The sequence below is a fragment of the Otolemur garnettii genome, unplaced genomic scaffold (genome assembly GCF_000181295.1).
Source record: "Otolemur garnettii isolate 467f Iridium unplaced genomic scaffold, OtoGar3 scaffold00014, whole genome shotgun sequence".
In the NCBI taxonomy this organism is placed as follows: domain Eukaryota; kingdom Metazoa; phylum Chordata; class Mammalia; order Primates; family Galagidae; genus Otolemur; species Otolemur garnettii.
Window position 1 is genome coordinate 16682594 of NW_003852409.1, and position 12300 is coordinate 16694893.

Here is a 12300-nt window from a genome sequence, read left to right on the forward strand (position 1 = left end):
TTTTTTTTTTTGCAGCCATCATTGTTGTTTGGTGGGCCCAGGCTGGGGATTCGAACCCGCCACCTTAGGTGTGTGTGGCTGGTGCCTTAGCCACTTGAGTCACAGGCACCGAGCCATCAAGAGCTGCTTTATATCATTATTTTCTTGGCATCTGTGAGTCCTATGGAGACCCACAGTTAGAAATACCTTCTCATAAGTACATATAGGTACAGACATTAATGACTAGATGCTAAACCTTGATGCACAGGTCCAATGCAGTGGCTCACACCTATAATCCTAGCACTCTGGGAGGCTGAGGTGGGTAGATTGCTTGAGGTCAGGAATTCAAACCTAGCCTGAAAAAGAACCAGACCCTGTCTCTACTAAAAATAGGAAAATTAGCCAGGTATCATGGCAGGCACCTGTAGTCCCAGCTACTTGGGAGGCTGAAGCAAGATCACTTGAGTCCGAGTTTGAGGTGCTGTGAGCTATGATACCACAGCTCTCTACCCAGGACAATAGAGTGAGGCTCTGTCTCAAATAAATAAATAAAGAAATAAGCAAGCCACCCAGCCATGATATATGAAATTAGTGTGTACAACAAGGGACAAGCCAGTCAGTGCTGCCAGTCCTATTCTTATTAATACAGATCAGACCACACCTGGAGAATAATGTTCAGAGGAGAGCAAACTGAATTATGTCCAAAAGAATAACGAAGTCACTGGTAATGTGTCATCCAGGGAATAGCTGTATACTGGAAATTCTTAGCTTGAAAAAAGAGATGCTACATTCAAAGCTTGATCTACCACTTACTAGGGGTGTGTTCTTATGCAAGGTGACACTTGTGACACTTGTGTTCAACTTGTGACACTTCTGTTTCCTCACCTATAAAATGAGAATTGTAATAGTACTTAACTCATAGGGTTGTTTTTAAGAATTAACTGAGACAGGGTATGTAATCTGCTCATCCCAGTGTCTGGCACTAATAACTTGGATAAAATGGGAGCTATAATTATTTTATCTGAGCACTAGATAATACTTTTAACTGATATTCTACAATTATGAATCTAAAGTATTTTAGAGGAGCCTAAACAATCTTTCCAAAAATTAACTGTAAGGAAGTTATATGGGCAAGGGATGGCACGAGTCCTGGACCAACACTGGAGCTCCATATTACATAAAGAACTTAAACTTCCTTTCCTGGCTACGTGTATAATGGGAATATGTTTGGTTCATCAAACAGTCCCTCTATTTTAGAAGCTCTGCTGGGAATAGGGACATTAGTGGGCTGGTTCTGTGCTTTGCTCCTTCCTATCTTGACTCTCAGCGATTTCCTCCTTTCTACTGCCAGTTCAGAGCCCTAGGTTAATGACTGTTTCTTATAAGAAGTATCTAGAATACAAAGGATCACTCACAGTATGCACTTGAAATAGGCCTGAGCCATTAGCAGAGCCTGCCTGTGTGGTCCAGCTTAGGCAGAAAGCCAGAGAAAGTGATTTGTTCACTGGCAACCAGACACCTGGACCCCACATGGTCTCCTACCGTGGCCTCACAGCCTTCCCCTCCAAAGCCATTGCTGCATGAGATACACTTGTGTCCGTCTACACTGACTTCACAGTAGGTCTGAATGTGCTGCTTTGCAGGAAACATATGGGCTATGTGCAGCCCCCGACTGTCCCATAATCTGAAAGAAATTAAATCAGGAAATGAGTTTGTAATAAATGTGTCTGAAATACACCTGTAATATCCCACTACATAAAAGTTTTAGTGTTTTTGCTGCTTACGCCAATCAACAGACTAGAGAATTCAATTTTAAGAATGTTATGATTTACCTAAAAACAGCAGCATGAACCAAATCAATTTCTGAGACTCTGAAGCTAGCAGGAAATAACCAAATGGAATGACATCTGAGTTCTTTCTATTTTGAGATCAGTTAAAAGGAATTTAGACCAAGTATCTTAATTGTACAAATTAATTTGATAATTTGGTCCTTTGGGTTACTGCTTTCAACGCACAAGAGGATATTTCTGTGTCTATGATTTAAGTTTTTAAAAAGACACTACTTATGATACAGAAAAGTACTCATCATTCAGCATCAGATACAAAAGCTTCAAAGGCCTTGGCCACGAGGTCCAATGAAGAGTGTTCGGTTTGTTTTTTGTCTCATTTTTACTTCTTTGTTCCATTCCTACCATTTTCTAAGTAGATTCTCCTCCGAGGTCTGAAATTTCTAGGTGTGCTCTTGAGTCTAAGGACTAGTGGCTTTGTTTGACTCCCTGATGCTGATCCCAACCCTGCTTCCCCAGGGAGGGCTCTAGCTGAAGGCCAGGCAATTGAGAATGCCAGGAGCTACACAGTAGAAGCAAGCAGAGCCAGGCAGCCCACCAGGGTGGGACAAGCAAGGGAATGATTCTGAAATTAATCTGGACACATTCCCATAGTGGGAAATGCCTGAATCAGCTGCTTCAAGACTATCTAGGACAGGGGCTTTCTAGTGGCCTGATATCCTGGCATCTAATCTCTACCCTGATAATCCACTATCCACTGGGCCAGATCAGAGAGGCCCTGACACCAGTGAAGGACAGAGGGGTGGGAGCCTCTGGGAAGGGCACAGCAATGCGGAGATGCAGGGCAGGAACATAGTCATTATGCATGAGAGCCACAAACCTCACCAGAAATACCTTCACTGCTGCTCTGTAAGCTTACCTGATGGTTTTATCCTCAGAGGTCTGTAGTACATATGGTTCTCTGGGGACCCAGCACAGGTGAGTGACCTGGAAAAAGCAAAATGTTTAAAAGCTCTCCATACCAAGTCATTCCTGTAAGCTGTGCTAATTAGCGTATCTATACCTCTCCTCAAGGATACTGAAGTAGCAAATCTAACTTAGGGAGAGTTTAAGCTTTTCAGATGACTATCAGTTATGCTCTACCTATAGCTCTTAAGTTAGCAGAAGCAAGCTGGGCGCTGTGGCACTCCCACTCTGTGGGAGGCTGAGGCTGGAGGATGGTTTAGCTTAGGAGTTCAAAACCAGCCTAAGCAAGAGTGAGACCCTGTCTTTATTAAAAATAGAAAAAAAATAGCTGGTTGTTGTGGTGCATGCCTGTAGTCCCAGCTACTGGGGAGGCTGAGGCAGGAGGAGCGCCTGAGCCCAGGAGTTTGAGGTTGCTGTGAGCTATGATGATGCTATTGCATGGCACTCTAGCCTGTGGTAACAGAATAACAGAGTGAGACAGTCTCAAAAAAAAAAAAAAAAAAAGTTATCAGAAACAAAGTAGCAGCTTGGGTACCTGAAACCCCAGCCAAGTAGCAGAGAGCTACTGGCCACCAGGTGGCAGCTAGCAGAACAGCCTCCGTTTTAAGGTGGGACCACTGAAACTTGAGTCCAATACCTCCTGGGCTTCAGCAAGAGCACTGGCGTTTCTCTTCACCCCTACAGCCCCTGCTGGAAAGGCATGAAGTAGTTTTCAAAAGAACTCAAGATAACAGGATTTTATTATCTTCCAATAACCTCCACAAATATGGAGGGCATGGGACATGCACATTTGCCATTGATAGTTGTCATCAAAATTAGAAAATATTAAAGGATGACGATTACTGAAATTTGACAACCACTAAAGGAACATCTCCCATGGATCAGGCACGATGAGGTTGTTTCACGTACATGACTGCACTTCATCCTCGGAAGAACCTCATTGGGTGATATAATCCTCCACATTTTACAAATGAAGACACAGAGACTCTAAGAGCTTAAGTAGTTTTCTTGGGGTAACACAACTAATAAATGATAGATCACTAATTCAAAACTTGGGTATGACTGACCCTAAAGGATATGCAGTTTATATACCAGTCTGCTACCAGAAAACAAATGGCCTTCAAAAACAGGGCACATTATACATAAAGAAAAAGGTAATGCTTATTTCTCTGCATGATGTTACATATACAGAATGTACAATAAGCATAAGCTGTCAGCTCCTGGAAGACAGGAACTGTGTGTCCTTGGTGACTAACCCTATTCCTAGCACAGTGTCTGGCCCACAGAGGAAATGGACTAACTACATTTTGAAGGAATAAATGAGGATAGCATTTTAAATTCTAATATAAACAAATAGAATCATTTTCTGGAGCAGAAGGCTCAAGAGATCATCTAATCCAATAATTCTGAAAGGCCAAGATCACACAGGAAGTCAAGACCCAAAGCTACTCTCTCTCTGCTGGCCTTTTCCCTCACCCCATGCTCTCGCTGCTGCCCTGCTCTGTGCCAAGTCTGAGTTCATACCACATTCCTGGAAACAGATGCTCTCTCCACACACTGTCCGGTTCCCAAATCCCACAGAAGCAAGGTGTTGTCCCGAGAGCCAGTGCACAACTGTGACAAGTCTTTGGAAACAATGGTAAGAAGACAAACCATGAGTCAGGGCTTGAACAGGGCTTTCTCCAGAAATACAACTGTATCTGGAAGAGATCTACTTCACTTTACCTGGACCCACAGCCAATCCGGTCACCACCATGGTATGGCCAGACAATTGCTGCCTAGGTTGTGAGGAACCATGCAAGTCCCACATCATGACCATTTTGTCACGAGAGGCACTGAAGAACTGGCTTGAGTTGGGAATGCAGGCTACCTGCTCAGGGAGAAAACAGACAAAAACTGAAATAGCTCAGGTATGATAGTTGGATTGGACATTAAAATGGGGGAAAGATGGGTTTGCATAACTCCCTTCACATGCTTTTTAAAAGAGTAATACCTAAATTTGCTCTATGAATGGAAAGCACAGGTCAGTTTGAATTTCCACCTTTATCAATTAATGTTTTGCTACCCTTTCCTCTCTAAGTAGCAGACTTCCTCCTGTCCTTCAAGGTAAGGTTAAAAATCTCACCTCCTCCATGAAGCCTCCTCAGACCGTCTGGCTCCCTCACTTCCCTGGGGATCTCCCCTTTGGGGATGCCAGTGGACCTTCTTCTCTGTGTGAGCTCTTTGGCACTGCATTATCGGCCACTCCAAATGGGGATGGAATGCAGAGCACTCTCAGATGCTTCATCTCATTAATCAGAGAACTATCTCATATCATCTCTTATTTTGAGTTGTAATGCCATTCATTTTATTTTGTTTTTAAAGAATTTTTTTCTCTATTTTTAATCATGTAAAGATCCACTTATTTCTACTTTACCCAAGAATTTCACAGAAATCAATGTTAAATCTTCTAATTTACTAAGATGATCGTGTTTTTCTCCCTTTGACCAATTAATATAGAAAATATTCACTAATTTCTAATATTTCTCCTACTATTTCCTCCTATTCTGCATTCTTAGAATAATGCTTGGCTAGCCATGGTGTGTTACTCTTTAACAAAAAGTTAGATTCTATTTCCTAATGTCTCACTTATCATTTTTGTATCCATTCTGGAACAGACTGTGAGTAGTGTACCCACTGTCCATTTTCCCATTCTTACTTCATAATATAACCTCTATATTGATGGGTATGGCAATACATTCAGCTATAAACTCAGATTTTCTGGCCCCCTTGAAGACAGGGGTAGCCAATGAGATATAAGGGGAAGTCAGACTTCTAGGAAACTATTTAAAGGAGTTGGCAGGCACAACCTTTTGCTCTTGTCTCTTCTTCCTTCCTCTGCCTTGAGATCAGATATGGTGACTGGAGTTGCAGCAGCCATCTTGTGAACAGGAGGCAACCTTGAAGAAGGAAGCCAAGCTCTGACGGCAGACAAGAAAGATAGAAGGAGTCTGGCTCCCTCATGACCATGGAGCCACCACACCAACCTTCAACTACATACTTACGGCACTATTATTTGGGCTTTCTATTATCTGAAGCCATATCTAATTTCATCTAATATAGGTATTCATTGGTCTGTGGTTTACACCATATGCTTTGCCTTGTTTTGTACTGATGTATATTGGCTTTATAAAAAGAATTAAGAAGTTGTCTCTTTTCTCTATACCCTGGAACAGTATAAATTGCATAGAACTATCACTTTTTATGAATTTGAAAGAATTCCTTTGAAACCATCAGAGCCTAACACTCTATGACAGGTAATTCTATTGTACTCACGATGAACTGAAAGTATTTCTCTGTTCCATTTAATACTTTTTACCTTGAATTCAACTTTGTTTGATATTACTATCACAACAACTGCTTTCTGTTTGGTTGCGTTCGCCTGATATAACTTTGCTCACTTTTTTTGTTCTATTTTCATCTCTTCCCTGATGTTTCCTTTTCTTAAAACTGTGGTAAAATATACACAAAACTTACCATTTTGACAACTTTTGAGTGTACAATTCAGTGGCATCAAGTGCACGCACACTGTTGTGCAACTATCACCACTATTCATCCCTAGAACTTTTTCATCATCCCAAACTGAAACTTAACCAATTTAACCATAACTCTCTGTTTTTCTCTTCCCCATCCCCTGGCAACCACCATTCCACTTTCTCTATGAATTTGACTATTTTAGGTACCTCATATAAGTGGAATCATACAATATTTGTCCTTTTGTGTTGGTTTCTTTCACTTAGTGTAATGTTTTCCTGGTTCATCCATGTTATAACATTCCTTTTTAAGGCTGAATAATTCCATTGTAGGTATATTACCATATTTTGTTTATTCACGCATGTGTCAATGGACATTGGGTTGTTTCCAGTTTTCTTTCTTTTTTTTTTTTTTTTGAGACAGAGCCTCAAGCTATCCCCCTAGGTAGAATGCCATGGCATCACAGCTCACAGCAACCTCCAATTCTTGGGCTCAAGCGAGGCCTCTGCCTCCCAAGTTGCTGGGACCACAGGTGCCCGCCAAAACACCTGGTTATTTACTTTTTTTTTTTTCGGTTGCAGCCATCATTGTTGTTCGGCGGACCCAGGGCTGGATTCGAACCCGCTACCTTAGGTGTATGTGGCTGGCGCCTTAGCCACTTGAGCCACAGGCGCCGAGCCTTTCCAGTTTTCAACTACTGTAAGTAATGCTGCTATGAACATGGGTATACAAATGTCTGTTCTATCTTTGCTCACTGTTTTACTTTCAATCTTTAGGCTGCCTTGAACTAGATAACTCTTTAAGTGATGTATAGGTGGCTTTAGTTTTTAATTAAGAGTATTTTCTTTTAATAAGTGTATTTATCCCAATTAAATTTATTGTTGTCATAGATATTTTGATCTTGTTTTATCTTTTCCATTACTATTTTTTTGTGGGGGGTGGTGGTGACAGAGTCTCTCTTTGTTGCCCTCGGTAGAGTGATGTGGCACAGCTCACAGCAACTTTAAATTCTTGGGCTTAAGTGATCCCCTTGCCTCAGCCTCCTGAGTAGCTGGGACTATAGGTACCTGCTACAACACCCAGCTATTTCTTTTATTTTCTAAGACATAGGGTCTTGCTCTTGCTTAGGCTGGTCTCAAACTTATGAGCTCAGGTAATCCACTCAGGCAATGGCCTCCTAGGGTGCTGGGATGACAGGTGTGAGCCTTTTTTATTATTTTTTTAAAAAACACTTCATTATGTTTTCATTGTCTTCTTTTTCTATAAAGGAGTGTGTTTTACAGGATGGATTCAAGCCAGCTTCTCCAGTTCTCCTGACAAGACATCTGCCCTAATAAAAACTTCCTTTCTTCCTTAGCAATCCTTGCTGTCTCAATAGTTGGATTTTTGTACAATGACTAATTAATCCTAAACTGAAGTTCTCTTGTGGTGACAGTAACACAGGGAAAGACCAAAAGCTTCTCTTACAGCTGCTTGGCCATGTAGGTTTCACTTTGGATCCTTTCTCCTTATTAATCAAAAATGAAACATCTTGGAATTTGAGCAAGTCAATCTCGGAGGGCAAGTCCAACAAGGCCCAACATATGTTCACGTATTACGCACACACACAAGATAAATTCTCCTTTACTTCCCTTCCTTAGTTAGCCCAGGGTCTACTATAACTTGAGTTGTCATCGTGGATAGTGATAATATCTGTTCAGTCCTTCAGCTCTTTATAGTGACCAGAAGAAGCAGAAGTGAGCTGCCTCAACTTTGTTATATAGCCCAATTTTACCGGTAACCTATGTCTTTAGTCCTCTCTTTCCAAATAAAGGTTGTTGGGAGGGCCATTCAGGACCAGTTCTTTTAAAAAAAAATCTGTACTCTGCCAGTGATCTGGGGGCAAGTGCCTTAGAAAATGGTGTTCTCTCAGTCTAGCCCCAAACTGCAATGTATCTGGCACATAAATACCACATTTTATGCTATGGAATTGTGGCTGATGCCTACTTTCATTATAGATGAGTTGCACATCTTAATTTTGGGTTCATTTAGGTGCACTTCAGAAATGGGTTTACATAAATTGACATTCTCTATCATGTTTTGTAAGGTCACTCACTCTACTCTGTAATGCTGGCTTTTTTTTTTTTTTGGAGACAAGGTCTGGCTCTATTGCCCAGACTATAGTGCAGTGCCCTCATAGCTCATGGCAACATCAAATTCCTGGGCTCACGTGATCCACCTGCTTCAGCCTCCCAAATAGCTGGGACTACAGGCATGTGCCACCACTCCTAGTAAGTTTTTTTATTTTTTGTAGAGCTAGGGTCTTGCTATTGCCCAGGTTGGTCTCAAAATCCTGGGCTCAAGCAATCTTTCTGCCTCAGTCTTCCAATATGCTAGGATTATAGGTGTGAGCCACTGTTCCCGGCTTATAACAGTATTTAATAAATTCATTTTAAATTTACTTTTGTTGACTTTTTAAAATCTTCTCCAGTTACACCAGGTTGCTAAGCATAGAGTTTTTGTAATTTTTCTCGCTATAGTAAACACACAGTAAGCTTCAGTATGTCCCTGTTAAATTAGGATAGGTCAAGGAGAGTTGTTGTTATCAGCTATTCTTTATTTACTACAGTGCTATTAAGAGGTTAATAACAAAAGAAAACTGTCCAATACACCTGTAACAGGAACTAAGTAAATGGTTTGCTTTGCTTTTCCTGGAGTAGGGTTTCACAATATCAAATGAAGCCCTTGCATTTTTCCTTAAGATTGAACACTCACTCTTAATATCTAGAGCTGATAGATATTCCTTTATTCAGTTCCAAATTCCTTTCATAACAATAATCATTTGACAGTTACCTTGGTGATTTCATTCTCATGTCCTTTGAACTTTTTCACCACATTTCCAGTTTTCCAATTGTAGGCCACAACAGTCTGCAGAGAGTCATTAAAATATTTTAATCACTGAATTTGTGTTTAACCAAAACTAGCTTTTGTTTCATTCCACACTTTAATTTCTCCCCTATTATTTACTCCCTCTCTGTCAAGTGACTTGCTTTAAGTGTTAGAGGTTTACTGCTGTGCTTCTTCTCATATTCCCTTCCTTTGAGTTTCTTTTCTTTCCTCTTGACCATCTTTCTGTATCTCCCTAAGACACTAGATACTCCTCTAAACCTTCCTGATGAGTTTGGGATAATACACCCCAAGGACTGTTTCAGCGGGAGGTTCTAGCTATAGACGCTGAAGGAGAATTCTACATAGGATTAGATCCTCCCCCACTGTACTATAATTATTTTTGTTGTGTTCTTTTTTTAATTTATAAACTTAGCCACTGATCTCTTTTTTTCTTTTTTTGTGACAGGGTCTTAGTCTATAATCCAGGATGGAATGTAGTGGTATGATCACCGCTCACTATAACCTTGAACTACTGGGCTTTAGCATCCACCCGCCTTAGCCTCCAAGTAGCTAGGATTATAGGCAACCCCATCACTCTTGAAGGGACAGGGTCTCACTATGTTGCCAGGCTGACACTGAACTCTAGGCCTCCCAAAGTTCTGGGATTACAGGCATGAGCCACTGTGCCTGGCCAATCTTAACCATTTTTAAGTGTACAGTGAAGTATATTTACACTGTTGTGAAACAGATTGTACTTTTTCTTTTCTTTTTTTTTTTTTGAGAAAGAGTCTCACTTTGTTGCCCTCAATAGAGTGCTATGGCATCATAGCTCACAGCAACCTCAAACTCTTAGGCTTAAACGATTCTCTTGCCTTAGCCTCCCAAGCAGCTAGGACTATAGGTGCTTGCCACAATGCCCAGCTATTTTTTGTAGCAGTTGTCATTGTTGTTTTTAGCAGGCCAGGGCTAGGTTCAAACCGACCAGGCCTGGTGTATGTGGCCAGCGCCCTAGCCACTGAGCTATGGGCACTGAGCCAAAGAGGATCATTGTTAAAATTTTCTTTCTGTATTTTTTAGTTGTATACTTTAATAATTTAAAGTATAAGCATTTCTCTCCCTAAACAGGATTTTAAATGCATTTTCTGCCCAAGTCTCCATAGTTCATTGCAAGAGAATAAGCAGCATGTACTTAGGGTAGACCCAGCCCCTGTTGCAGTTGCACTCATCTTTCTAAATAAAGGGCTGTTGAGGTGGCCATTGCTAGTTCTGATCTATAAAACAAAGAGGATAATCCTTGCTCTTTCTACACCTCACAAGTGTGAGTGAGGCTCACACATGTATAAATAAAATTTCTTACATCTAAGACGATATAGATTTTTTTTTTTTTTTTTGGCTGGGGCCGGGTTTGAACCTACCACCTCCAGTATATGGGACTGGTGCCCTACTCCTTTGAGCTACAGGAGCCACCCAACGATATAGATTTTAAGACAAAAATACTGCCAGCTCTGCCAGCTGACCGCTCTTGCTCAGGCTGGTCTTGAACTCCTTATATCAATTAATATATGATACTGAGATGTATCCTGGTTCCAGAGATGTTAAAATTTGAAAACATGCACACATTCTAGAACTAGTGAAATACAGTATGCAAATGGAATATGAAGATTCTAAAAGGCTATTAAAAGTGAGAGACGATATTAGTATTATTCTCTATAAAGAGAATCAGCATTTTTTTTGCCACCAATATCCAACCTGTGAAGGCGCTGATAGATCCAAATATGGAGGAGAGAAAACAATCAGATTCAAAGTGACAATGGGAGGAAGGATAAAACATGGAAGGGAGAATCATGATGCCACTCAAGTATAGACAAAAGCGTAACATAAAAGTGACTAAAATAGATTAGAAAGTTCCTTTTGCTGACAAATAACTCCTGTGTCTGCATGTAAGAATAAAAAGGGATTGACTGGAGGAATAATCCTTGCCATTTATAAAGAGCATGTGGGTGGTCAAGCATAGTGCTAACAGTCTTACCCATATTCTCTCTCTCTCTCTCTTTTTTTTTTTGAGATGGAGTCTCACTTTGCCACCCTGGGTACAGTGCCATGGCATCATCATAGCTTATGTCAATCTCAAACTCCTGGCCTCCTGAGCAGCTGGAACTAAAGGCACTCACACAACACCCGGCTACTGTAGAGGGGAATCACTCTTGCTCAGGCTGGTCGTGAACTCCTTAACTCAAGCAATCCACCTGCCTTGGCTGCCCAGAAGGCTAGGATTACAGGAGTGAGCCATCGCACGCAGCCTTATGTGTTTCTTCATTTAATCTACATAACTGTCCTATTAGGTGGCATTATTATACCCACCAACAGAGAAAGAGACTAAAGCTCAAACAATTTAAAGGTTTTCCCAAAGTAATAGAGAGTGATTAAGCAAGGTTTAAACCTAGTCTTTCTAAATAGAAAGTCCATATTTTTGTACTACTCATCTCTGGGTCCAGCAACGCAAACCCTAGACTTAGATTCCAAATATAACCCTTGCGGTCATTAATCAGTTTCCTAGGAAACACTGCAAACCCTACCTTATCTTTTCCTCCAGAGACACAAAGATCTGAATTCAGAGCAGCAACAGCAGAGACGGTATCCAGATGAGCAGGGCTATACTCTTGAAAAGCTTTAGTTTGAATTTTCTCTTCTATAATTCCATCAGGCCTGCTAAAGAGAGGATGGAACATGAGAGACCCAATGACATGGGAGTAGACAGGAGAGCAAGAAGAGTGTGAGCTAAGGTCATGGCAATTCAGGATGGGGCAGAGGAGAAAGATGAAAAAGGAGATTCACTGACATTGTTAGCAAAGGTATTATTTACTCAGTGCACAAAATGACTGAATGACTGGAATCTGATAAAGGGGAATCCTAAAGCCAAGAAGCCAGGAGTCTTTGTGCATATAGAGATTAATCCCAAAGATGCAGGCCCCCTCCATGTGTGCGTACAAATACTAGCTAATAAGCTGACTATTTCTGATCCAAAAGAGAACAGGCTAAATTAGTTGGGTAGCAGGTGCCTGTGGTCCCAGCTACTGAGAGGAGCTAAGTCAGGAGAATTGGTTGAGCCCAGGAGTTCAGAATTTGAGACCAGCCTGTGTTGATATGTTGATAGAGTGAGGCTCCATCTCAAAAAAAAAAAAAAAAA

At 41.0% G+C, this 12300-nt stretch overlaps 1 protein-coding gene across 1 annotated transcript in view; it reads right to left on the reverse strand.

The window, feature by feature from the left end:
- The window catches only part of WDR31 (WD repeat domain 31), a 16137-nt gene that overhangs the window by 2961 nt on the left and 876 nt on the right, over positions 1-12300 (reverse strand). Inside the window, exons 2-7 of the mRNA XM_023510592.1 lie at positions 11690-11822; positions 9078-9152; positions 4458-4602; positions 4257-4357; positions 2686-2753; positions 1499-1663 (exon numbers count right to left, since the gene is read on the reverse strand). Of these exons, the coding sequence (XP_023366360.1) occupies positions 1499-1663; positions 2686-2753; positions 4257-4357; positions 4458-4602; positions 9078-9152; positions 11690-11822 (687 nt within the window). The remainder of the gene's footprint in view (positions 1-1498; positions 1664-2685; positions 2754-4256; positions 4358-4457; positions 4603-9077; positions 9153-11689; positions 11823-12300) is intronic.